Source organism: Zychaea mexicana (assembly GCF_025766255.1).
Source record: "Zychaea mexicana strain RSA 1403 chromosome Unknown BDB00scaffold_31, whole genome shotgun sequence".
Classification (NCBI taxonomy): Eukaryota; Fungi; Mucoromycota; class Mucoromycetes; order Mucorales; family Lichtheimiaceae; genus Zychaea; species Zychaea mexicana.
In genome coordinates this window covers 20627-45854 of record NW_026516694.1, presented here as the reverse complement: position 1 = coordinate 45854, position 25228 = coordinate 20627, and the positions used below count along the sequence as shown (strand labels likewise).

Below are 25228 nucleotides of genomic sequence, written 5' to 3'. Positions count from 1 at the left end.
CTTTCTCTCTCTCTCTCTTCTCTCTCTCCTTTACTGATACTTGCTACCACTACCACTACCACTACCACTACTGCCACAGTACGACTATCCTACTGCAAAGTGCTGACTGCTACCACCGCACTCACTTGACCCTTTCCTCTCATAAGCGAATACGCACTCACGATCAAACAAGCTCTGCATACCCTACCTTGTTTCCCTTTTCTTTCCTTCTTATATCCTTTTGCAACCCCTTTGCCCGCGCCCCCCCCTCCCCTCCCCCAAATAAGCCGAATCCCCCTCGTGTATACCCACCAAAACCTACAACTTGGCATTTCGCAATCCAATCTTAAAAAAGAGACGCACCTTTTTTTTTTCATTCTCTTTACGTTACCACTACCCTACTATTACTCTTTTCTTCTACAACCATTATATATTATCATGACAGCCGCCACTGTAGCGCCACCACCGGCCATTGTCGCCAGTGAATATCAGCAGCAGCAGCAGCACTCACAACAGCAACGAGAACCTGAAGTTCTGACACGCCGCTCCCCATCCGTTCGGTCATCCTCCAACCATGATTCAAAACGACTGTCCCTTTCACGAGACCCCTCACTACAACGACACGGCAGCAACCAAAGCCAAACGAGTTCTCTGGACAATAAAAAGCGACGAAGCCAGGAAAGCCTGGTCAGCCGACGACAATCGGAACGACGTAAACCCATTCGCATTCATAACTATATAATCAACCGGAAAACGATTGGTGCAGGCAGTATGGGTAAGGTCAAGCTCGCAGAGTGCTTGACGGATACAGACCGACAACAGGTACGAAAGCACACCCTTCTCCCTCCGTCTCGCCCCTTTCCTCCTCCACCACCCAACCGGGTTCTGGATTTGCTCTTGTGAACAACAACAATAGCTGAATCGTGCGACACTAAAGATAGAGGGCAATACGGTAACGATACTTTGTGTTTTCTCTATTGCAGTATGCGGTCAAGATCATGCCCAAAGTGAATTTGGCGGCCATGGCCGATGCCAACAGTAACAAGGCTAAGGATCCAAAGGATACGCCCAAAGAGCGGGAGCAGCGGACTGTACGGGAGATGGCGATGATGCAGCTGCTGAGACACCCGAATATCTGTCAGCTCAAGGAATGGATCAACGAAGGCGACTATTACTACATGTTTCTTGAGTATGTGGACGGCGGTCAGCTGCTCGACTACATCATCAGCCACGGCAAGCTGCGCGAGAAGCAAGCCCGAAAATTCGCCCGACAGATTGTCAGCGCTTTAGGTTCATTGTCATTTATTTTTCTGTTCACGTCGATGATCGTCGTTTGACAACAACAACAACAACAACAAGCGCAGAAGATGCTAACGAGGAGGGCTACTCATTTATTACATAGACTACTGTCACCGAAACTCAATTGTCCATCGAGGTCAGTTTGTGTCTAATGGTTAATAGTAGTAGTAATAATAGTAGCAGCAAGAAACAAACACGAGCTCGTTAGCCTTGATGATGGTTTAACCATGCCCCGCTCCTTGCCCTTTTTGGAACAACCCACTCTAGATCTCAAAATAGAAAATATCCTGATCACCCGCGACGAAGACATCAAGATCATTGATTTCGGCTTGTCCAATATCTACTCGCCCTCGCGTCTGCTGAGCACATTCTGCGGCTCGCTTTACTTTGCTGCACCGGAGTTGCTGCAGGCACGACACTACACCGGCCCCGAAGTCGATGTCTGGAGTTTTGGCGTCGTCCTCTATGTCCTCGTCTGCGGCCGGGTTCCCTTTGATGACACGAGTTTACCTGCGCTCCACGCCAAGATCAAGGCTGGCCAAGTCGACGGCTTTCCCGAACATCTAAGCAAAGGTACTCTTGAACAGGATCCAGCCCTGAAAATTTGCCTCGTCCCTGGATGATATAAACAATGAATATTTTACCCATCGTAGATTGCGTTGATCTGTTGACCAAAATTCTGGTTGTCGACCCGAAGCGAAGGGCAACCCTTTCCCAAGTACGCGCGCATCCGTGGATGAACAAGAGCTACGATGAACCCATCCAGAACCATATTCCCCACAGACAAGCATTGGACGCAATCGACATGGACATTGTCGCCGGCATGGGCGGCTTTGGCTTTGGCGAGCCCAAAGATATTTATGCCAAATTGGAGTCCTTGATTGCCAATTCCGAATACCGCAATGCTGCCTCGCAGGTCGACCAAAACTACCAGCAGAATCTGCTGCACCAAGGCTCTTCCAACAAGCCACGTTGGCGCCGGAGCCTAAGAAGCAAGCGTACATCCCAGATCCAAGATGATCCACAGTCCTTACCTGCCATGTACGAGCCGTTGGTATCCATCTACTACCTTGCCAAAGAAAAGAAGGAGTACGACAACCGGCAACGTCAGCTCAAGCGAGCTCAAATGGCTTCTGCTCAGTCCACACCCATTTTGAGACGTAGCAACAGTACGATTGCTGCTAGCACCAGCTCGCGTATCGACACGGGCGGATTAACGCGACGCAAGACAGATCGAACCCCGAGCACCCCGAGACTTAATGGTAACAACGGCAACAGTATCAATAGCAACAGTAACAACAGCAACAACAACAGCAACAACAACACAAGCTCGAAAGGTGTCACCCGGTCGGGCAGTGTTCATTTCCCCACGCGTTCCAACAGTGCCCGTGGCGCATCCTCAGCCCTTTTGGCACGAAGCAAGAGCGCTGCTCGCAAGATTGGTGCCATGTTGCCCAATACAAATATCCAGCGACAGTCATTGGATAATTCGTCGGACAAGGCACTGCCACCTCTACCCAGTAGTCAGGCAAACAATGAAAATAATAATGCTGCCAAGAACAACGGCAGCAGCAGCGATAATGATCATGCAGCTGCGTCTGAACCCAAGCCAACATCCTCCCTTTCGACGCCTCTCAAAAAGACGTTCCAGCAACTGCTCAAGGTTGACAAGGATGGGCCCGATAAGCAGAGACCATCATGGCGACGACTTTCTATCAGTCGTCAATCGAAATATACCCGCGGTTCCATGGAAGCAGCCAGTGCTGTCGAGCCCATGCCTCCAGCCCCAACCCAAAGCAAATCGTCTTCTGCTGCAGCCAGCAATGGTCGAGTGTCCGAATCGGGTGATGCGCGAGGTAAAAACAAACATACTTCTCGGATGGATTACTATTTGAAACAACTCACAGCTTGTATATGGTACAGACGCAGATATGGGGCCCATGCCCAAGCTAGGAGCGCATCCTAAGAGTCTTTTCAACTTTAACCGACGCCATCTGTTTCGCAGCACGCCTCAAAAGCTGATGGATGACTTGAACGGTCTCTTGTGGTTGATGAACATCAGAACTCAACAATCAGTTTTGGAACCCTTCGTTTTAGACTGTGAATGCGATTATCCAGATTGGCTCAAGTTTCTGCATAAGCCCAACGATGCCGATTCCGGACAATCCAGCAACATTGATGCAGATTCGGATTTGGAAGGAGAGCCTCTACGGTTCACGGTCATGATCTATCAGGCACGCTGGGCCGGTGGCCGATTGGGTGTCAAGGTCAAGGAAGCAGAGGATGAAACTACCAATAGCAGTGCATCCAAGATTTATCGTAATTTGTACCACACTATCCTTTGTGAACTTGGCAAGGTAGCAGGACGGACACAAGCATAATTATTATAATACCACTACCATCATCACCAACACCGTTAGTACATAGTACTAGTACTTAGTTATTAATATCCTCGCAGTATTATCACCTTTTGTACCTTTCTTTTTCCCCCACTCGAATCCAACCTATCCACCGCCATCCACCAACAGCAGATCGCTTCCTATTCTATCTATCTATCCATATTCTATCACATATATACTTTATATTCACTTTTATGCTATATCAAAATATCAAGCATCATAATCACGAAGAATGACGCTGTATCTTTTATTACTATTAATGCATTATATATTACAAAAAGAACAAGTGAGGGTCGATTGGGGTAATGGTAATGTAACAAATTAAGAACAAGTGTATATAAATTGGGACAAAAGAATGAAAGTAGACAAAAAAAATGTACATAGGTTACAGGTAACGATAAAGAGGATGATGATGCGGGATGCGGTGTATGTAAATTGAGTGTATATGAGGTCTAGTGTGCGCAGCAAAAGCATGTCAGTTTACCAGGCATTTGTGGGTGCCCATGGATCCCAATATTGTGCAGTGTAAGGCCGAGTAGCAAACATCGCCTTTAGCAGTTCGCTTTCGATGCTTTGATGGTGCTCCCACATGGCCCTGTCGGCGGCATTGTAATGGTATCCTTTTCGAACAATATCAACGCAACGTAAAACATATTCTCGAGATGCTTTTACCACGCGAATCGGCACATGCTTCTGCGCTTCTTCAGGATCAATTAAGCCTAAGCACGCATTCCGCACATGTACATCCCACGCACTTAATAAGCACGGCATCAGCATGTCTGTACATGTGTCCAACGTCACGATCAGGTATTCAAACAGCCGTACTAGGATAATAGCCGACCGGTAGCACATTTCTAAAGCTCGCATGCTATGTATAGCGCGCTCCTCCTCTTCATACGTTCCACAAGAAGGCGAGTCTTCGTCCGTCGACAAGACTGATATCGGCCCTAATGTTGCATCTTTGATAGTTTTGTTGTTGTTTAGGCTGTATTCACGCGGTAATATTGGAATAAATGGTTCATGGATACTGATGACAGCTTGGTAATATCGTATGGCGAGCGCAATGGAGGTCGAATCGCAGTTGTCGTCATTACTGAGCCGCCGTTGAAACTCTGCGTCTGATAGATTGTTTTCAAAGATACTGAGCGACAGTCGGAATTCCGGGGGTAGATCCTTGAAATAATACTCATTGAGTGCAGCCTCGGTCTTTATCAGCATCGGCAAAGGGATCGGATCGCTTGAGAAGCGGGTCAAATTGAGGTACGGTAGTAGTACGCTATGCAGTCGGACACCATACGTATCCTTCTTAATAGCGCGCGCGATTTTGGCTGATTCGTCTGGCAATGGAACGGGCGAGCAATCCATTCGCTTGACATACCGCGTCAGTTCGCTAACCATCGACCTCGACTGCTGCCGTGTCTTTTCCATGGAGCGTACAATGATACCACGTCGGTTGTTGAAGAAATCGATCCGTTGCGCAATCTGGAAAAGAACCTTGTGCGAGCGTTTGAAGAGTTCCTGTTCGTTTGTATGACCAGTGGCATCTTTTTTGGGCATGTATTCGGCCGCGAGCAAATGGCGTATTCGAACGCTCTGTTCAAAGTAACGCACAGCATCGTTCGGGCGTTGCAAATTGATATAGTATAGCGCCATAAACAGGTATGTCAAATAAGGTTCAAGTGACAGCTCGTCGAATATATTCGAAAGTAAATACTTGGCGCGTGCAATGCAGTGTGTGTGGATATGTATTTGTTGTGAATAAGGGATAATCTCCAGGACATGGTGGCAGCGCATCGTTAGAATAGCTCCTGCCATGGCGCATACAACCGGTGAGGATTCTGGGTCGTCCCGGTCGACAAAGAGTGAGTAAAATGTGGAGCGGTGAAGGCAGATGTTTTGATAGAACTGACAGCGGAAAAAAGCGTCGAGCAGATGCAATATAGTTTGCTGTGTGAATTTCCGTTGTTTGAAATGCAGCACGCCGCCATGACCACTGTTGTCGTCGCCATCTTTGTTTCGAATCGGTAGTCCTGCTGCTTTTGGCTGTTTTTGTTCTTGTTCGTTGAGTGCGATGCAATGTTTGATGGCACGAAAATGCGCTCGACGCATGGGTGTGTTGAGAACATAACGAGGAAGCATTGAGTTATTCAAAGTACTGGAAGAAGGCTGTTTGAGCATGGGCAAGAAAAATTCTTCGTCTGCCATCTTGGAAATTCCAAAAGCTTGGATTTGATGCAGCAAGTCGTCATACGACAGAATGTTAGTTTCGATGCATAAGCCGTGCTTTCCAATCTTGAGCTGCCAATCGCTTGTAGCTGTTGGTAGATGCTGCTGTTGTTGTTGCTGTTGCTGCTGCTGCTGATCAAAAAGATGCTGTTGCTTTCTCCTTTTCACTATCGACAGCTTTGCAGGCTTCAGTGATGGCGTTGTTGATGATACAGAGCCGGGCGAAGATACGCTGGATCCGCTACTACTGCCACTTGAGCAATTACTGCCCATCGAAGGCAGCTCATCAGAATACTGTCTCATTGTCATTGTTGGCCGACAAACTACAGGCATACGATCACGTAGCGGTGGCGTTTGTTGAAGTCGTTGCATTTCTTGTTCCATGTCAAACAATAGATTCTCGAGCTCGTCAACGTGTGCTTCCAATTCCTGGCTGTTGACCAAGTCGACGTAATTGATATCCGGAGGTGCAGCTGGTTTTAAGTAATGACACTCAATGCCTAGACGATTGCATCTAAAATATGCTAATTAGCCTTTTCCCCCGCCTTCTTTCAAACATTCCAAAGATGCTCCACTCATTCAATACCTCTCACAAGGTTGGCCGGAACTGCATTTCTTTTTGCGTTCTCGACAGCCTGATACATATATGTTGTTAGTGTGCTTTCCATTTGAGTCCAGGTTTCGAGGGACAATTAGGTTTTCATATATTACCTTCGCAGGGTACATTTTTCCCTTTGGAAATCATGTTAATGATTGATAGCTGCGTGAAACCAAGAGCAATGGAAGAACTTGCTCTTCTTTTGTAAATCACATCCGAAAGTCCGCACCTCTCATTCTTTCGATTTCCATCATCACAAATGCAGCAACTGCACACTCTTTTTCTCTGTTTTAAAACTTTATTTTTTTTATCGCTGCTTAGTTGCCAGGGGACAGTATTCAAGTTGTATTAATGGCTTGGAAATAACCAGCTATACATTGAGCACAAAGAATTGTACTCGATCGTCTGTGTCAAATAGCCAAATCTACGGCATACATTGGAGGTCTAAAGCTGCCACATAGAAAGGGTCTTTTCAGCTCGCTCAGACCATCATCAAATAATTACTTCCTACCTCCTCCATTCCCCTTCATGCTATGGTGACAACAATTTTGATTGTTTTCAAGTACCCTACTCTATTCCCTGAAATGGTAGGATGATTGTAGATATAGGAGTATGCATGTGATGGCGGGTCTGAGTTTGGTTGATACATACTGCTCTCCCACGTATCGTAGCTAACTTACAGGTTGCGGTTTCATTTAGACACCAGCGTCAAGATGTATAACTCAAGCTGCCGACCGGATCTATCATTATATTCTACGTCACAGACCCCGGTCGTGTATAGATAGCTGTAGAAAGCAAATGAAGGATAGGACATCATTTTTTCGATTTTGATTTGTTGAGCAGCACACTGCGAATCCAAGTATTCAATATACTACTAGTCTGAGCTGTTGAGGCATTTCAAAGACTGTTGTGGTACGTGATATAATTAAACTGGATATCTTCTCACACTCAATATATAAATGCCAAGCTCTTCGCCAATATATTTTTCCTCCTCTCTCCCATTCTCCCTAAGCCAATATCAAGGAATAGGTGTTGTATACAATTTGACGGAAGTAACACAGAGCTCAAAACACGTTTCTCTTCATTCAAGATGTGAGATCGAATACCACACTGACGAAATGTGGTTTAACGTACGAGCTATCTGCTGAATGAAGTTTACGGCACATGAGTTCATACCGCGTTACTTCCTCAATCAAAAAAAAGCTGTTAAAGATATCTGGCATGCCCGTATCGCGGTGACGATCCTGGACTTGATCGATTTATTCAAGACAAAAAAGATCACATAACATAAAGATACAAAAAGTACGCTTTGATGATCGTTCATTCTATCAACTAAAGGGCATGATGTACTACTGCACAGAGCGACCGCTTCTCGTTTCGCTCAGTGTTACAGTATTCTCATGATTCCATCGTCAAGCGAGTCTCAAAGAGGTTCTCTCTGTCAAGACTCTCAAATACCGTATACGGCAATACCAATTGGATTTCTAAGTTGTTACGCTAGTACTTATTGGTACTGAGGTAGTACTACCTACCTCTTGGCTCTGCCCTTTCAACGTCCGTGCCTCCGCTGAGGATTTCTTTATATGGACCTTTCAATTAAATCAAAAACGGTCGAAGACTTATCTGAATAGCTTACTGGCATACGTACATAAAGTTCGTAATGGACATTTGATAAGCTACCAATAGTACATCATCCATTTCATACAGGAAGCCGATAGAAGAGATTGTAGAGAATGCGTCTACGATGATGGCTATACATTTCTGCTAAATTTCAAGTAGTTATTGTTAAACATCTTATTCGTGACAATTCTTTCACTATACAACTGCTACGTTTCCCGCCGACATCCTACAAGTAGTAGAGTTTCACCCTGAATGCACCAAAACCTCTAATTGTACTGAATTCTCAATTTCCCATTGTCTCATTCTCTAATCTAGGTCACAGGCGTATACTCATGGCATAGAAAATCGCTCCAGACAAGTTGTATGATCCCACCATAATAATGAGTACATTTTATTGAAAGTAAAAGCAGACGATAAAGTGACAACCAACCGTCTAGAGACGACGACCGCGACGACCGCCCTTTCTGCGGGTGCTGTCGGTGGGGATGGGGGTAACATCCTCAATACGACCGATTCTCAAGCCGGAACGAGCCAAAGCACGGAGAGCGCTCTGACCACCAGGACCAGGGGTCTTGGTGCCAGTACCACCGGTAGCACGGATCTTGACGTGAACAGCGTTGATACCAAGCTATTATAATTCGTGAAAAAAAATTAGCACAAGTTGCTAGATAATTGTAGAAAACCTTCACAAACTCTTTTATAATCTTACCTCCTTGCACTTGGCAGCAACATCCTGAGCAGCCAACATGGCGGCGTAGGGAGACGATTCATCACGATCAGCCTTGACCTTCATACCACCTGAGATTTTGAAATGGATTAGAACGACACAAAAAGGAACATGAGGAGGGGGATGCGGGCTGTTGGACCCACACGCCGCTCTGCCCTCTTTTTAATTCTCTCTCTGTTAAAGAGAGATCGAAAAAAAGAGAGGGGGCATGTCCTTGCCAACAACGAAATTCAAGCCTGCAGAATGAATGACCAATTTGTACATACCAGTGACACGGGCAATGGTTTCACGGCCGGAAAGATCAGTGATGTGGACGAAGGTGTCGTTGAAGGAGGCGAAGATGTGGGCAACGCCAAAGACGAGTTCACCTTCACGGACCTGGGGACCAAGAGTCACGTTTTCGGTGGGCTGCTTCTTGTTTTGGGCACGCTTGGACTATTTGTTATATTGAAATGGATGAATAAGTCAATGGATGCATTTCTTTAACGATGGATGAGGATGGATGAACGGGACGGATGGATGCAATGATGGATGCATGTAGTATAACATACCATATTAGCGGATGAGAAAGAGGGAGAACCTAGAACGGCCAATTTCGACAGTTCTTAAAACTGAATAGGATCCAAGCCACCCCGATTTGGAATTGTCAACGCCGACACACCTAGAATATTTAATAAAGTGTCATGGCTTTTGCCTAAGACGGGAACCTCACGACAAGCTTTGAAACTCAAAGATGGTAATAAGCATATCAATAAAATCTTGTCTAAGCGTAATCCAGCGCATAGAAATTACGGATTACAAACTGGTTACGCGCAAAGCTATTATATTACTAGCAACATATACATTCTTCAATAGTAGACGAAATGAACAACTACTATAGATAATGCATATGTCCACTTTCGCTGAATCCATAAATACTGCTTGTACAACGATTCGGTAGCCTCTTATATTGTTCCTTCATATTTAAGTCAGCCTACTGTCTTAATGGAGCGCACTTGGTTTATTAGTTGAGTCGAGATAATAGGTTGATGGTGTCTCTCTTACGGGCGAAGGTCGTAAGATGCCCGTAGGAAAAGCCAAGTGTCATTACAGTCAGTTCACGTCCTTAGCGACGTCTTTTCCATTTGATTGAAATAGCTGATTAGGTAATGTATCATAAGGTGAATCTCTCTCCTTTTCTCCCACAATAAGCTTTTTAGGATATTGAAAATTTTAGAAATCTACAGCCTGTAAGTTCTATTTATACAACTGATCGTTGTTCCGATGTATATTATATCCTGTGCCACTACATATGCTGTGTGATAAATCAGACACATATTACAGTATATATTCCTTAAGTTTACTATGTTTATGAAGATTGCAAACAACAGGAAGTGTCTACCAGTTTGTTGTAGATTCTGGTTGGATATTTGGGGCAAACGTGATATCCGTTTTAGGGATGTGTTAGGTTGCAACAAAAAGGAGCTTTTCCATTTGAGACCACATTGGCGTAAGCTCAATTTGAAAAAGTCGATTGTGTAGTAGCAAGTTAACAGCGGAACCACGCACCATGATAGCTGTCATCATCGGGTGCTTGCAACTAAGGAATCAAGACCTTGATCCGGCTACCACGTCAACTATACTGTAATACTGTACACCGTTGCATCGTTTCTGCACTCACTTTTTATCCAAAAGACATATAATCTTTTTGGTCACCGGATATATTTCATAGAACAATAGTACCATCCGGCTGTCTTTTGCGAGTTTGCTGTTTTAAGGCCGCATCCGCACATTTGCGTAAGAGCATAGAACATCTGGATATCATTAACATGAATAATGATATCTAGAACCGCTTAATAGTGCCACTTTTATGACATCTTGCTCATAGTATGTACAGTAGCGAGCATGTTAAATAGGTTTACTGTTTCCATGAATCCCCAAGCAAGCTGCTGTCAAATCTCATCTATAAAGGAGGATTCTCCGAGTCATCTGCGCCTTGTGCGTTAGTCGTGGACGAATAGGTGAGAAGCTCCTCTGTAAGTTTTTTAATTCAAATTTTCTCAATCATTTGTGGTTAGCGAGATTAATCCCAAAATGTTTCCAGGGGCTTTCCAGGTATTGTATATAAGAATGATAGGAATGTCATCTAATCAGAGTAAAGGTTTTAATAACTTTTATCTGTCTTGCACTGAAAACAACAACAACAACAGCTGTATGATATAGACAATGATGGCCGTATAGCTCGTGACGAGATGCTTCGTATTGTGAAAGCCATTTACAAGATGGTTGGTAGCATGGTAAAATTGCCTGAGGACGAGGATACTCCCGAGAAACGAGTTCAAAAGATCTTTGACTTGATGGATTTGGCAAGTATTTGGGTTCATTGTTATTTTTTCTGATCCTTTCTCCTCGAGAAACTGCATCCCCACATCCTACAGCTTATAAATATTGCACCAGACTAATATAACTTTTACATACTTAAAAATGTATATAGGATAAAGATGGTGCTTTAACAATGGCAGAGTTCAATGAAGGATCAAAGAAGGACCCTACAATCGTACAAGCCCTCAGTTTATATGATGGTCTTGTTTAATAATATAATCAGTCCCCTTTATAATACCTAAATAATAAATGCTAAATATACTATCATATAAAGCTGTTGCTATTCACTCAATGAAAGGAACGTGGTAGATCTACGTACATATCCAGCAAGTCCGGTGGCAAAGGCTCCTGGGTCAATCTTGAGTATTGCATACACGCCCCAATCCCAAAAATGTGTTATTGCCGATGCGTTGGACATGCTTCCACCAATAAACATCTTCTGTTTTCCCTGCATGAATCGAAACCTTCCGGGCGATGAGATACTAAGTAGGAAACATGGATTTTTATGTAGTAGTCGGTGTAGATTCTTTTAAAACCATAGATGCCGCTACATTATCTACGAAAGTCGTTGTGTATATGAGTAACCATCGTCATACATGGCACCCCAGCACCATCATCATACGCTATTTTTTTCTTTTTGTAGGCTTCTAGCAGCAACAACAGGTCATCGAGCGGCGGAGCACCCATTTCCTTACCTGGAAAATACTCAAGGATCGGTACCAACAACACCATCTAGAGGGAGCTCTCAACCAAGGATCGTATCACTAGAGATATTGTGTGACAGTGTTGTATATGATGAAGCTACTTGCCCTGTCCCATCAAATGTAAACGAACAAAGTGTTCGACATTTGTTTTGACAAGTTCTCCTGTGTGACAACACACTAAATTCTCCCCTCGAAAAACCACGCCTTATCGTAATCTTTGCACCCAGCCAGTTACAGATAGAATAAGGTGTCGGAGTAGCTAATGTCTGCATAATTTTGAAATGAGTTCGTCTTTGTGGTTTTGGAAGCTGCTTCCGTATCAGCAAAGCTCGATTCTCGCTTCTGCCATGCTTCTTTTCTTTGTGAGATTCGTTGAGAAAGTGCTGTTTGGAGGAGTCAGTCAGCTGTATATGATGAGCTAGGTAATCCATGCCGTGCGCGTACGATACTGTAGAAAAAGTGTAAAGAAAGAGCGAGACCCATCGGCGTAGCATACCAGCTCGTAATACGTATTTTTTTCTGTTTTGTGTAACCCAAAAAGCCCTATTTAGGCGCCTCATATAAAACAAGTCCCATTTAAGATAGCGCTTCACTGCCAGTATGGTACGCGGTGCCAGACCAGGATCTCTTCACCCAACCCACATAATCCACATGGCAAGGTAAATTCAATAAGCTTCATCGTAACGCGGAATGCCAGTTACCCTATCCCTCTTCATCCTACCGCTTTTATTCTTTTAAAGCTTAATTCCCGCTCTCAATCTGTTTTCTTTTCTTAGAGGGCTCTAATGTATGGCAAGGTTAACGTGCAAAGTCACGTTTTCTACAGTGTAAGTATTGTACTTTACGGACCTCTCTTTAAGAAACGTTGAATCTCTCTGTAAAATGCAATCATTCTTAACTTTTTGTCTGGATGACGCTGTTTTTTGATATAGACTATGCTGCGACGGTACGGCTTTACAATGGTATAGCCCGTATTGGTGCTCCATTTGTGGTCAACGTCAACCGTGCGGTTTGTTGACTGCTTTTGGATGAACCATGAGAGAGACATTCCTACCGGCATCGCTGCAATGCAATTGTAGTGAGAAGTAGGGAGATCTCTGCTACGGGCTTCCTGGTAACAATATCTTAGCCCATAAAGAGGTGGCCCCAAACAATGATTCAGGGAACCTTGAGAGAGACGGACCTGCCGGCATAAGACTAAGGCAGTCTTGGGTAGGAATGCTCTGCTATGGGCTAGGCGTGCATCATTATGGAACATCGTCCGATGCTGTCTTGATGCACGGCCGAAACCGACCGTCGCTAAACATGGCTGCTGGACACGCCTTCCTGTAAGTATAAATTATCTTGATTCACCCAATAGATCTGTTATCTCACTTTCTACTCATCTTATAGAGTCGATCCTTCTTGTCTCCACCTCCAACTTTGGCTTCCCACCCTGCGACGGTACGGCTTTACAATGGTATAGCCCGTATTGGTGCTCCATTTGTGGTCAACGTCAACCGTGCGGTTTGTTGACTGCTTTTGGATGAACCATGGAGAGAGACATTCCTACCGGCATCGCTGCAATGCAATTGTAGTGAGAAGTAGGAAGATTTCTGCTACGGGCTGGCCTCGGTATCAGTATCTTAGCCCGTAAAGAGGTCGCCGCGAACAATGATTTCATTGCTTCAGGGAACCTTGAGAGAGACGGACCTGCCGGCATAAGACTAAGGGAGTCTTGGGTAGGAATGCTCTGCTATGGGCTAGGCGTGCATCATTATGGAACTTCGTTCGAAGCTGTCTCGATGCACGGCCGGAAGCGACCGTCGCTAAACATGGCTGCTGGACACGCTTTCCTGTAAGTATAAATTATCTTCTTTCACCCAACGGATTTGTTATCTCACTTTCTACTCATCTTATAGAATCGATCCTTCTTGTCTCCACCTCCAACTTTGGTTTCCCACCCTTCGCCGTGTTTTGTCTTTTGTGGCAACGAGGGCTGCTGAAGTAGTACATTACTCTCAACCATGCACACTCACACACTCACACATAGGCCTTTTGTTTGTTTAAACAATTTAGTGTCCGTCAAAGAAGCACACGCCGTCAATATACTTGGTACGCCATGGCTATTCAAACGACTGTTCCTGAACAAGATGTTGCCGCATCGCCTTGCCGATATATATCTGATGTATGTACACTGCTGGATTGAATCTTGGGCTGCCATGCTGGCAAATACGGGCTAACCAAAGCCATATTAAGAAGGCACCAGCTTATACTAAACACACATATATTCATCACTCTTCTTTTTGTAGAGACGACAGCCGCTTCCATTCCACACCATCAACTTATTTTTCTGTACTTTCCTCTCCTTCTCTTCATCCTTTCAATGTACTTTTATTTCTGTCTGTTTAAATGTCATTTGCATATTCCTTGTATCGATCTTCACAATCTTTGTAGTCACGCAACATAACTACAGCACTATCACATAGACTGACTGGCATAGTAGTCATGTTGTACATAATGTGTTCGGCCATAATATACAAAATCTCCTTCAATTTTGTTGGTGAGAATGGATTCGTAACTATTAACTTGCATGAAGTTTTCGCCTGATAGGGCACATTCACTTCACATATACAACTTTTTTTGATGATAATAACACTGTATGATGTTAATTGTGATTTGTATCATCATCAAGTACAGTATAAATATATGCATTAGAGCGTTCTTGTAGTGATAGTCCATCAAGACCACCTTCAGAACGACATACAGTGCATCTTCCTATTGGCGATCACTGGTGCTTTTTACAGTAACCACAGACAGCCGAACAGCTGAGGACGAGGACATCAAGTGCGACACTTTTGAACAGCTGGGCGCAGGAGAAAGAGAAAGCGTTACGTGCAGCCAACGACAACGACTCTTTACATTCATCTTCCTCTCTCTAACACATTGTAAGAGCTGTCTGGAAACCAAATGTGATGTATTCTTTATCTATTTACTAAAAAAATCAAAGATCATCGGGAAACAGAACGGAACAAATGGGCAAACTGAAGCTAAGTTTGACCCCTTCCCCTTTATGCGTTGAATATTACTGCATAGTTTGGGCCTGCTGCCTATTACAATTGATCACAGTAGAATACTTAATTATGCTCCGAGATTCAAACAATATTCTTCGTCAAGGTGCAGAAACTCGCACTTATTAAACCGAAGCGTGAACTGTTCTTTCATAAGTCATCTATGGGTACTATCATATGTTACGAGATGAACGAGGATTAATTTCCAGCGCTTGAATCTTTTATATCATCGTGCCGAAAAATGTAATATGTATAGTGAGAGAGTACACTGACAGCCTTTACTACCCTTTCTAATAAAACTATGCGTATGTCTTATCGCTGCCAGCATTGTTGCGCTGGAAACAACATGCATCAGGTACGGCTGCGACTTTGTGCGTCCAATTAAATTTGCTCATTTTGGCTTAATTAGTTGCGTTAACGCAAATCGGTTACACCCCTTCCTGTCTTCCTTCAAAATCCAGCAACAGTAAAATGGCCCATCATCAAGCCAGCCCCTTTGATGACCCATCAAATCCATTTCAAGATCCTACAATTACCTCGGCATTAACCTCCAATAACCAAGATTCCGCGTTCGCGCTTGAACAAGATCCCCTGCACGACCGCCGAAACGACGACGATGAGTTTACCACCTTTCGGCAGTACCCCGACAACAATCAAGATCCTTTCTCTAGCGTGCACGATCAAAAGACCCTTGTTGACAGCCAAGAGCAGCAAGTTATTGGTGGAAGCAGCAGTAGCAACAGCAAACGCGGGGACGGTTCGAATGGCGACTTGAATGCCAGGGAGGAAGCGTTACGGCAAAAGGAACGCGAGTTGGCCGAACGTGAAGCTAACCTTCAGGAACGCCGCCGGCCCCATGCCAACAACTTCCCCCCTTGCTTCCCCATAATGTATCTCGATATAACAACCGAGATACCACTAAACCACCAATCTACCGTCTGGTGGCTCTACCGTGAATGGCTTTGGTTCGAACTGACACTTGTGTGGAACTTCGTGGCATGTCTGTGTCTCTTATTCTCTCATCCTGAATCCGTCACCAGTGCACCTACAGATTTGGGCATCTCTCTCACCGAAATGTTCACACACACTCTTGCCAGCTTTTTCCTGTGGTACAGGCCGGTATATAATGCATATATGAAGGAAGTGTCTCTGTATTACAGTAAGTCGTTGTTTCGCTTGTGTTGTAAATGGAAAGCAAATTGAGTTAGAAAAAAAGGGTTTGTGCATTAATTAACCCACAAATATTGAAAAACACGAGTAGCAATGTACTTCATCTTTAACGGCTTTCATATTCTTTACACGATTTATAAGGCAGTGGGGATTCCAAACACGTAAGTGTTTTAAATATAAAACCGGCTTCAAAAGCGTGATTATTTTATTTATTCAGTGCGGGACGAATTTATATAGTGGCGGTGCAGGATTGATCCTGGTTGTAGCTCTCTTTACGGATGGCTACATTGTTACAGGGGTGATAGCATTATTAGCAGCCATCTGCTGGATCGGTATGGGCTGTTTAGCAATCTATCTATACAAAAAAACTTATGACCATTACAAGGCTGCCGGTCACACCTTCAAGGAAGCTAAGGACGATGCATACGGACGGATTGGTCGATCAAGCAATGCACGCGATGCAGCTATTAGTATGGCATGGAATAGCCATAGGTAGAAGCAGCAATCATATCACGCATCTGGATTTCATCTTGTAGAACGAATATATATACATATAAATACCATAAACTGTTTTCTTTAAGGTTTCGGTTGAAAGTGATCTCCAGTAGTAGTAGCACATTTTCATTCATTGAGAGGGCAAAGTACGGCTACACAAATTCTACATGTTTGGTATAGATCCGTAAGCTTGAAAGATCAAGATGTGCAACTTCTATTTTGCGATAAAAACAATGCTTACGGATTGTGATTCTAAGCTGTTTACGTATTTAATTTTTTTATGTCTGATACTATTGCACATTCCGCCATTTTTACACTAATTAGCTTATTCTGATTTCTTATCATTCTTTTCTTGTTGCTCCTGCTCATAATCATCGCGTACCACTTCTTCTTCGTCCCCGACGGGCGCCATTTTTTCTTCTTCATTGTCTTCGGAAGCCTCTCCAGGAGCATGGTTCCGTTGGACTTCCAGTGTCGTTTCGCCTGATGGAAGCTTAGATACTCGAACCTTGGCCGTTTCCCCTGTTCGTACGCCACCATCGATTAGTAGACGGGCCAATGGGTTTAGAATTTGTTTCATTATCAGGCGATTGAGTGGTCGAGCACCATATGAAGGATCATATCCACGTTCACCGAGCCAGTCGCGCGCTTCTACATCAACGTCAATCTGGATACGTCGATCACTCACACGCTCCTCAACCTCGCCTAGGCGTACATCTACAATATCACGAAGAGCTTTTCGAGAAAGACGGTTGAAAACAACCTTATATAAAAAAAAGGTACTTGATTAGATAACAAACAATAGACAAGCAATAACAAGTACAGATCTCACCATTTCATCCACACGATTTAAGAATTCAGGTGCGAATGCGTGGCGAAGAGCATCCATAACGCTTTGCTTTGCTTTTGGGCTGACACCCCCATCATCTCGCACATCCGCTACGAGCGCTTCCGCACCCAAATTAGAGGTCATGATAATGATTGTATTCTTGAAATCAATCTTCCTGCCCTGGCCTGTCGTACAAAATGTTTAACATTAGTCTAAATAAAGGCTCTTAACAATCATATATAAGTCATGACTACATACTGTCAGTCAGTATACCGTCATCCAACACCTGGAGAAGAAGATTTGAAACTAGTAAAGATATAATGATACGCATAAGAATGGTTCATTCAGTTTCCTTTGTTCTTAATTTCGTTTCATTTTACCATCGCGGTGTGCCTTTTCCATTTCATCAAGCAGGACCACAGCGTAAGGCTTCCGTCGGATAGCTTCTGTCAGTTCACCACCCTCTTCGTGTCCAACATAGCCGGGAGGAGAACCGATCAAGCGGCTAACTGAGAATTTCTCCCTATACACACACACGACTGTAAATAATCTTGCAAATGTTTGATATCCATTCGTTTACAAACACACATACATATATTCCGACATATCAACGCGAACAATTGCATTCTCAGTGTCGAACAGAAATTGAGCAATCGTTTTACAAAGCTCGGTCTATAAATTTAACGATCGCATTATCAGTAATACTATCATAAACTGTATATAAATAGCTAAAACTCGGTACTCTACCTTGCCCACACCTGTAGGACCGAGGAACAGGAACGATGCAATAGGCCTTGAAGGGTTCTGTAGGCCTGCCCGGCTCAGTCTAACAATATATACTTAGTATTGACTATTACTTAGCTTCATAGTGATGATAAAATTACCTGACGGCCTCAGACACAGCCTATCAAAAGGCAAATAAGTTACATTAGCAATTAAGTGGACATCCATCATGCGTCATATCTTTTTTACGCTTACTGTAATGGCTTCATCTTGTCCAACAACTCGTTCGCTCAGCACATCTTCCATGTGAAGGAGTTTCTCACGTTCTCCGCGCATCAAATTCTGAAAAGTGTTTAATTACTAGTGAATGACAGGTTCATCGAGGATGAAGTAATTTAGTACACTTACGCGAACAGGAATACCAGTCATACGAGAAACAACGCGTGCAATATCATCAGAAGTGACACGCTCATGGATAAGCGAATCAGGGTTCTCATCGTCAGTGGTATCCTTCGGAAGCTTCTTCTCAAGATTAGGAATTACGCCATATCGCAATTCAGAGGCCCGCTGGAAGTTTCCAGCTCTTTGAGCTACGAAAATATTGTTCATGTTCATATGAGCATATGAAAGAACATAGGTATGAAATGCATCATTTTACTGACCTGTATCCAAATCAACGCGCGCTTGTTCCAATTCTTCTTTGGTGTGCTTGATCTCATCCAGTTTGTTCCTAAACATATAATTATATCAACGGCTGCAGTCATTTTTATACTACTCTTTCCGAACATTGATGACTTACCGTTCTTCATTCCAGACCGCAGACAAGCGATCGCTTTCCTTTTGTTTCTCATCCAACTCAGATTGCAGCTTATCCCGTCTTTCGACAGAAAGTGTATCAGATTCTTTGCGCAATGATTCCAACTCGATCTGCATTGTCATGATATGGCGATCCAGCCTTTCCAAGGCTTCGGGCTTGCTCTCCTGTTGTAGTCTCAACTTGGAGCACGCTTCATCGACAAGATCAATGGCCTTATCCGGCAAGAATCTATTCACCAACATATTTTTAAGCAAAACCAGAAGCACATATGTATATATATAACAGACATTGAATCATTACCTGTCTGAGATATATCTATGAGCGTGGATGGCAGCAGAAACTAGGGCAGAATCCTGGATAAAGCCTTAGAAAATTGGTCCACAGTTAAAACTAGCTAATATTCAACAAGACTTACCGCAATTCGCACGCCATGATGAACCTCGTATCGTTCTCTCAAACCACGCTTTAAGATTTCAAATTGTTCTGTCAGCGTAAACTCATGTAGATACATATATATAAAAAGAAAATTGGCTTACCAGAATTGAAATCGTATCTTGGACCTTGATTTAAGCCTAGTTAGCAATTTTCCTTTGAGATGATAGAAAAATTGTTCGTAACTTACAGTAGGTTCGTCAACCTGCATAAAAAAGTTTACAGTTAACATTTTTAATTTTGCCTCGACTTATTCGCGCAAAGCTGGTAGCTTACCATCACTGATTGGAAACGTCGTGCCAGCGCAGGGTCTGCCATGATATACTATAATCGGCACAGCTTTTAAAACTTTATTTAATGTAAAATCGAAAATTTAAGCTAATCACGTACCTTGCGATACTCATCAATGGTTGTCGCGCCGACACATCGTAGCTGTCCGCGAGCAAGAGCTGGCTAAATACCACGAATATTTTAGTTTCCGATCCATTTTCTATCCAGAAACTTGAAGCAATATTAACAAACCTTTAGAAGGTTGCCAGCATCCATTGCACCTTCTGATTTACCAAGGCCAAGAAGGTTGTGGATTTCGTCAATGAAAAGAATGATTTTGCCTTCGGCTTCTGTGACTTCCTTCAAAACTGCTTTGAGACGATCTTCAAACTCGCCACTGTTGGGAGTTAGCTAACAAATTTTCAAATGTACTCATGTGCTTAACTTACCGGAACTTGGCACCTGCTATTAAGCTCTACAAAACGATTTAGTGCACGCTAGCAGAAGATATGCTATGATAACACTTACACCTAGATCCAAGGCAACGACTCTTCTTCCTTGAATTGATTCAGGCACTTCGTTCGCAATGATGCGTTGTGCAAGACCCTAATCATCGGTTTAAGTACAGAGTCCTCCCATAAAAATGACAGCAGCCGTCCTTGTACTTACTTCAGCTATGGCAGTTTTGCCGACACTATCAACTCACGGATGAGATCAGTCACTGTTATTATGTTGCATTTATCCAAAGTTATTTTGTCAGCTTCTTACCCGGCTTCACCGATCAGTACAGGGTTGTTTTTCGTCCGACGAGCCAAACTGTAATGATTTCGTTTAAATTATCCGCCTAGGTGATAGAATGCTATTTGCATGAATTTACTTACACTACACATACAATAAGATATACACGTGATGTTAGCACTATCCGTATAGAGCATGCATGTGTTTATTTTCTTTCCCTTGCCTTCAATGGTTCGGCGGATGTCTTCGTCTCGTCCAATAACGGGATCTGAAAGGTTTGGCGATGAGTCAAAAAATCCGACAGCTCAAACATCTATGCATTAATCGCTTACCGAGTTTGCCCTTCTCGGCCATTTCTGTGAGATCGATACCCTGCAGAGAAGACGACCTCTTTGTTTAGCATTGTTACGTACGGATTTTATGTTGCACAATAATGAAACTACGTACGAATTGTTCTAGCGCTTTCACTTCCTCTTGCTGTTGGTTTGGATTCAAACGAAACCCTCCGCCCGGTGGCATTCCTCCCCCTCCGCCTTCATATAAGCGGCCGATGAATGAAGTATAGTGTTAGTATTCATCAAACATATATTTATAACAACATACATGAGAGAAAATGACCTATACCATTGTAAAATCGCTTAACTGCATATAAGGGAACGCCTCGAAGGGAGAAAAAGGCTGCTGGGGATGTGTGCTTGAGAGCAGCAACCCCGGACGTTGCAACCCTGGTAGAATACTTGACGCGATTGCCACCAACACCATTTCGTGAGATAGCAGCCATGGTGCTATACCTCGACATACTCAAGTGAAGTGGCCTGTTCAAAGTAATCGCACTTTGGAATCGTAACATTATGTAGAAACGCAGGTAGATAAGAAAGAAAGAGAGCTGACCGGCAAAAGGAAGTTTCCGGAAAATTGGCTTAATTTTGCATGAACTGAACAACTCGCCGTCACGCATATTCTTGCCACGGTTTTTTATACTTGTCAATGGTCCGTTTGACATACATTGGCGCAGCTTCACGATGTTGTCAGTCTGCAAATCGACGGTTTCCTGTGCTTACAATAACACAACGATGGTATTCGAAACGTACGACAACAGAGGTGTGTATGCTACGTTATATTCTCAATACTCAAATTACTTTTGAAAAAAAAAATATTAACTCGAAAAGTTGTCTACTATCCCTCTTCTCCAGAAACTTAAAGCGGCCGATCCTTCAAGGAACTTTGATTTAAAAGACTTTCCAGCAGATTATATTCGAAATTTCAGCATTATAGCTCACATTGGTTAGTGGATTGCTGGTGGCAGTGATTAGAAGATTTAGCTGCCATATTAATACACAGTTTGATAATCAAAATAGATCATGGCAAGAGCACTTTGGCAGACAGGTAAGTTAATGAATCATACTTTCTTATATTGTTTGGCGATGTGTATTTACGTGCTATCGTTTAGACTACTTGAGTATACAAATACCATATCCTCTACGGGATCGAACAAGCAAGTTCTTGATAAACTCAAAGTCGAACGGGAACGTGGCATTACTGTCAAAGCGCAGGTAATTGAACTGGTATTACAAACACCTTTCCGTAAATTGCTAATCTCGTGTATGTTGTCTAGACAGTATCCATGTTCCACAAATACAAAGGAAAAGAGTATCTGCTAAATTTAATTGATACACCCGTAAGTATAGGACTATCGACCATATAAAGAGCAGTCGGTTCAAGAGAATAAATGTGCTGTCTATTGATTGTTCTCAAACAGGGCCATGTTGACTTCAGCTATGAAGTATCTCGTTCATTAGCCGCATGTCAAGGCACAATTCTTCTCGTCGACGCAGCACAAGGCATCCAAGCGCAAACTGTAGCCAACTTTTACCTTGCTTTTGGTGAAGGGCTTCAAATCATACCCGTACTCAACAAAGTGGATTTGCCAGGAGCAGACTGTGAAAGGACAATGAAACAAATTGAAAGCGCTTTTGAGTTAGATACGTCGTCTATATTGAAGGTAGTGTTTCATTCAAGGATGGCGAGCTTGGACAAGCAAGGACTTTAGTTGTGAAACTAACTGTTTGGAGAATAGATTTCTGCTAAAACAGGTGTGAATATTGATTCAATTTTGCCAAGCGTCATTGAAAACATCCCACCGTAAGTATCGCTTTTTAAACTTTCTTTGGTGAAAGTCGCACTCTCTGATAAGTAAGAATTGTATTAGACCGACTGGAGTGATCGATAGGCCTTTCCGGGCTCTTTTGTTTGACTCTTGGTATGATCAATATGTTGGCGTTGTATGCATGCTAGGTGTTGTTGATGGAACTATCAAAAAAGGTATTATTTAATCAGAGCATTCAACCAATAACTTGAAAAATTGTTAAGATGCTGTATTTACTACTAGGCGATAAAATTACGTCTGCCCACTCAGTAAGCAAGTATGAAGTATCTGAGGTACATGGTTCACAAATTATTATCTGTTGAGATACACAAATTTAACGCGAACTTAATTATAGGTTGGAATCATGCATCCAGAACAGGTTCCTACGGGATATTTGTAAGTTGTACATCTATAATAGTAGCAGCTTATATATATTCGTCGTTAAAGATTAACATTTCGGTCTCTAGGCATGCTGGACAAGTCGGATATGTCGTGTGTGGAATGAAGACAGCATCTGAAGCACACGTGGGAGACACTTTTCATCATGTTGGACAAAAAATTGAAGAGCTTCCTGGTTTTCAACCTGCACAATCCATGGTGTTTGCTGGTATTTTCCCAGTCGATACGAACGACTTTAGAAGGCTGGATGAATCTATCACAAAGTTGACGTTAAATGATGCTAGTGTCTCTGTTCATAAAGAAACGAGGTTTGTGTTCGGTAAAAACTGTATTTTACTAACGTCACCATATAATATGCCAACCATGATGAAATATGCGTTTATAGTCATGCTTTAGGTCAAGGTTGGCGTCTTGGTTTTCTGGGAACCTTGCACATGGATGTGTTTCGTCAACGGTTGGAAAATGTAGGTTGGTGCCGTGATGTTATGTTCGTGTGGTGTTTTTGCTCACACGAGGCTGCTCTTAAAGGAATACGAGGCAAATATCATTGTTACGCAACCGACAGTACCATATCGAAGTGAGTTTCTTAAAAGCAAAAGCTACGAATTAACTCTGAGACTAATGTATTGTTTCCATAGTTGTCTACAAAGATAAAACTACCAAAATTGTGCGTAATCCGTCCGATTTTCCGGATTCCGAAGAGCGAGCATTTAAAGTAGCTCGCATGGAAGAACCAATGGTGCTAGCTACAATGATTTTCCCAGAGGTAAATATTTTATATTATCATATTCCTTCGCTATACTGATGTAGCAACAAAAAGGAGGCTCACATATGCACCTAATTAGGAATATATGGGAAAAATGATCGAATTATGTGGTGTAAGTCATATAAGTGAAGTAGATAAATATCATTACGTTAAACCGTCTCCTTACTAAAGATGATGCATCAATGATCAGAGCCGACGAGGAGAACAACACGAATATGTATTCGTGGATGAAACGAGAGTAATGATGAAATACACGCTGCCTTTAGCAGAAGTGGTGACGGATTTCTACGATGAGCTCAAAAGTCGCTCGTCTGGCTATGCATCGTTCGATTACGAGGATGCAGGATATGAAGAGAGTGATTTAGTCAAGGTGAACTTTCCAGATTAGATATTTAAGAACGCTCTGCTACTGGATGAAGCTATCATAAACTCTAACATTTTAATTTTTTAGATGACAGTGCTCCTCAATCACAAACCGGTAGATGCGTTATCAGTCATTCTTCATCGGTCGCAGGTCGACATGGTGGGTCGCGACTGGGTCAAGCGATTAAAGAATGTCATCCAAAAGCAGCTTTTTGAAATTGTCATCCAGACAGCACTTGGTGCCAAAATTGTAGCTCGTGAAACGTAAGCGCGTAAAGAAGCAATTATCGGTTTTTCATTAGCTCCCTACTAATAGACATATGAACGACAGGATCCCGGCTCTGAGAAAAAACGTCACCGCAAAATGCGTAAGTGCTCTCTTTTGCAAGAATTTTTATTGACTCTTGAATACTAAAGCTACTTTAATGAAATAGTATGGCGGTGATGTGTCGCGTAAAATGAAGTTACTGCAGAAGCAAAAGGAGGGCAAGAAGCGGATGAAGATGATTGGTAAACGAGAGCGTCTCATATTTATCTGGCTATTATATGTGATTTCCCACTTCTAATACCAGGCACAATTCATTTTAGGAAATGTGGAGATCCCGCAAAAAGCATTTTACGACTTCCTAGACAAGAAAGCCTAGGTGGCAAGAAACTTATAGACAACTGATAATGTGATTTAACGTCAGATCAATGTAATTATAAAGTAAAAAAAAGTAATATTACCTAATTCTAGAGCAACATATTACCGGCAACTGTAAATTTATACTTAGTGATATTTACCTATATTTGTGCATGAAATTTTTATTGTACATCTGTACTGCGTAGTGTAGATGGGTTTCTGGGTGTTCGAAGATACAAAGATCACAATCTTTGGTCTATGCCATCAAAGGCGTATTTCAGCACAATGATGCCGACGCACAATTTCTATCATGATGGTTCTGGGCAGATCCCAGCAAAGCAACAACTTGGCAAAAAGGTAGAGTTAGATTATTGAGGAGGTATGGCAGTGCTTTACAATGTGTGGCGGCAGAATTGCAAAAGCAATGGAAAAAGAGTATTATAGAACCTAGATGATTCTGGGTGGATCTACTGTATAAATGCAACCAAGAGAATC

General features: G+C 42.9%; 9 protein-coding genes across 9 annotated transcripts; 6 read left to right on the top strand and 3 right to left on the bottom strand.

The window, feature by feature from the left end:
* BDB00DRAFT_820324 (kinase-like domain-containing protein) lies at nt 1-3918 on the top strand. The gene is made up of 6 exons (XM_053123290.1): nt 1-801; nt 963-1269; nt 1382-1414; nt 1546-1851; nt 1932-3134; nt 3202-3918. The coding sequence occupies exons 1-6, from the start codon at nt 418-420 to the stop codon at nt 3657-3659; spliced, it is 2691 nt and encodes an 896-aa protein (XP_052980252.1). The 5' UTR covers nt 1-417; the 3' UTR covers nt 3660-3918.
* On the bottom strand, nt 3919-6636 carry BDB00DRAFT_820321 (uncharacterized protein). The gene is made up of 2 exons (XM_053123289.1): nt 6490-6636; nt 3919-6417 (listed from the first exon to the last, which is right to left on the bottom strand). Exons 1-2 carry the CDS (start codon nt 6627-6629, stop codon nt 4158-4160), a joined length of 2400 nt encoding a protein of 799 aa, XP_052980251.1. The 5' UTR covers nt 6630-6636; the 3' UTR covers nt 3919-4157.
* Nucleotides 6637-8554: 1918 nt separating this feature from the next.
* On the bottom strand, nt 8555-10758 carry BDB00DRAFT_882879 (ribosomal protein S11-domain-containing protein; the record flags this gene model as incomplete). Its single annotated transcript, XM_053128187.1, has 4 exons — nt 8555-8749; nt 8831-8919; nt 9115-9283; nt 10750-10758. The coding sequence occupies 4 exons, from the start codon at nt 10756-10758 to the stop codon at nt 8555-8557; spliced, it is 462 nt and encodes a 153-aa protein (XP_052980250.1).
* Nucleotides 10759-10921: 163 nt separating this feature from the next.
* On the top strand, nt 10922-11420 carry BDB00DRAFT_871744 (uncharacterized protein; the record flags this gene model as incomplete). Its single annotated transcript, XM_053126862.1, has 3 exons — nt 10922-10942; nt 11038-11205; nt 11322-11420. 3 exons carry the CDS (start codon nt 10922-10924, stop codon nt 11418-11420), a joined length of 288 nt encoding a protein of 95 aa, XP_052980249.1.
* A 1115-nt stretch (nt 11421-12535) lies between these two features.
* BDB00DRAFT_905058 (uncharacterized protein) lies at nt 12536-13898 on the top strand (the record flags this gene model as incomplete). The annotated part of the gene is made up of 5 exons (XM_053128582.1): nt 12536-12740; nt 12846-12875; nt 13003-13241; nt 13660-13750; nt 13815-13898. The coding sequence occupies exons 1-5, from the start codon at nt 12699-12701 to the stop codon at nt 13896-13898; spliced, it is 486 nt and encodes a 161-aa protein (XP_052980248.1). The 5' UTR covers nt 12536-12698.
* BDB00DRAFT_340080 (uncharacterized protein) lies at nt 13736-14516 on the top strand. The gene is made up of 3 exons (XM_053117002.1): nt 13736-13750; nt 13815-14080; nt 14207-14516. The coding sequence occupies exons 2-3, from the start codon at nt 13920-13922 to the stop codon at nt 14379-14381; spliced, it is 336 nt and encodes a 111-aa protein (XP_052980247.1). The 5' UTR covers nt 13736-13750; nt 13815-13919; the 3' UTR covers nt 14382-14516.
* A 918-nt stretch (nt 14517-15434) lies between these two features.
* On the top strand, nt 15435-16629 carry BDB00DRAFT_762519 (scamp family-domain-containing protein; the record flags this gene model as incomplete). The annotated part of the gene is made up of 3 exons (XM_053119336.1): nt 15435-16122; nt 16225-16294; nt 16371-16629. 3 exons carry the CDS (start codon nt 15435-15437, stop codon nt 16627-16629), a joined length of 1017 nt encoding a protein of 338 aa, XP_052980246.1.
* Nucleotides 16630-16953: 324 nt separating this feature from the next.
* On the bottom strand, nt 16954-20956 carry BDB00DRAFT_762585 (P-loop containing nucleoside triphosphate hydrolase protein; the record flags this gene model as incomplete). The annotated part of the gene is made up of 25 exons (XM_053119340.1): nt 16954-17391; nt 17461-17642; nt 17716-17763; nt 17838-17980; nt 18050-18129; nt 18205-18283; nt 18342-18361; nt 18436-18522; nt 18589-18770; nt 18843-18910; nt 18980-19225; nt 19298-19350; nt 19413-19460; nt 19534-19557; nt 19620-19634; nt 19706-19753; nt 19820-19882; nt 19952-20096; nt 20149-20174; nt 20228-20305; nt 20369-20393; nt 20468-20515; nt 20606-20705; nt 20770-20809; nt 20885-20956. The coding sequence occupies 25 exons, from the start codon at nt 20954-20956 to the stop codon at nt 16954-16956; spliced, it is 2358 nt and encodes a 785-aa protein (XP_052980245.1).
* Nucleotides 20957-21380: 424 nt separating this feature from the next.
* On the top strand, nt 21381-24887 carry BDB00DRAFT_820229 (P-loop containing nucleoside triphosphate hydrolase protein). Its single transcript, XM_053123288.1, has 19 exons — nt 21381-21538; nt 21631-21721; nt 21796-21823; nt 21888-21990; nt 22053-22115; nt 22197-22439; nt 22515-22579; nt 22647-22759; nt 22827-22876; nt 22939-22979; nt 23051-23290; nt 23368-23446; nt 23511-23559; nt 23621-23748; nt 23828-23860; nt 23939-24118; nt 24200-24375; nt 24443-24479; nt 24546-24887. The coding sequence occupies exons 1-19, from the start codon at nt 21425-21427 to the stop codon at nt 24675-24677; spliced, it is 1965 nt and encodes a 654-aa protein (XP_052980244.1). The 5' UTR covers nt 21381-21424; the 3' UTR covers nt 24678-24887.
* The last annotated feature ends 341 nt before the right edge of the window (nt 24888-25228 follow it).

What these genes read in the sequence shown, in the direction of transcription:
- BDB00DRAFT_820324 (XM_053123290.1), top strand. Translation starts at nt 418, where the DNA reads ATGACAGCCGCCACTGTAGCGCCACCACCGGCCATTGTCGCCAGTGAA. An exon ending in ACAGATTGTCAGCGCTTTAG is followed by an intron (nt 1,270 to 1,381) that starts GTTCATTGTCAT and finishes TTTATTACATAG; the next exon opens with ACTACTGTCACCGAAACTCA. An exon ending in TCCCGAACATCTAAGCAAAG is followed by an intron (nt 1,852 to 1,931) that starts GTACTCTTGAAC and finishes TACCCATCGTAG; the next exon opens with ATTGCGTTGATCTGTTGACC.
- BDB00DRAFT_820321 (XM_053123289.1), bottom strand. Translation starts at nt 6,629, where the DNA reads ATGTACCCTGCGAAGGTAATATATGAAAACCTAATTGTCCCTCGAAAC. An exon ending in TCCGGCCAACCTTGTGAGAG is followed by an intron (nt 6,418 to 6,489) that starts GTATTGAATGAG and finishes AGCATATTTTAG; the next exon opens with ATGCAATCGTCTAGGCATTG.
- BDB00DRAFT_340080 (XM_053117002.1), top strand. Translation starts at nt 13,920, where the DNA reads ATGCACACTCACACACTCACACATAGGCCTTTTGTTTGTTTAAACAAT. An exon ending in CTTGCCGATATATATCTGAT is followed by an intron (nt 14,081 to 14,206) that starts GTATGTACACTG and finishes CTTTTTGTAGAG; the next exon opens with ACGACAGCCGCTTCCATTCC.
- BDB00DRAFT_820229 (XM_053123288.1), top strand. Translation starts at nt 21,425, where the DNA reads ATGGTCCGTTTGACATACATTGGCGCAGCTTCACGATGTTGTCAGTCT. An exon ending in CTACAATGATTTTCCCAGAG is followed by an intron (nt 23,749 to 23,827) that starts GTAAATATTTTA and finishes GCACCTAATTAG; the next exon opens with GAATATATGGGAAAAATGAT. An exon ending in AAAACGTCACCGCAAAATGC is followed by an intron (nt 24,480 to 24,545) that starts GTAAGTGCTCTC and finishes TTAATGAAATAG; the next exon opens with TATGGCGGTGATGTGTCGCG.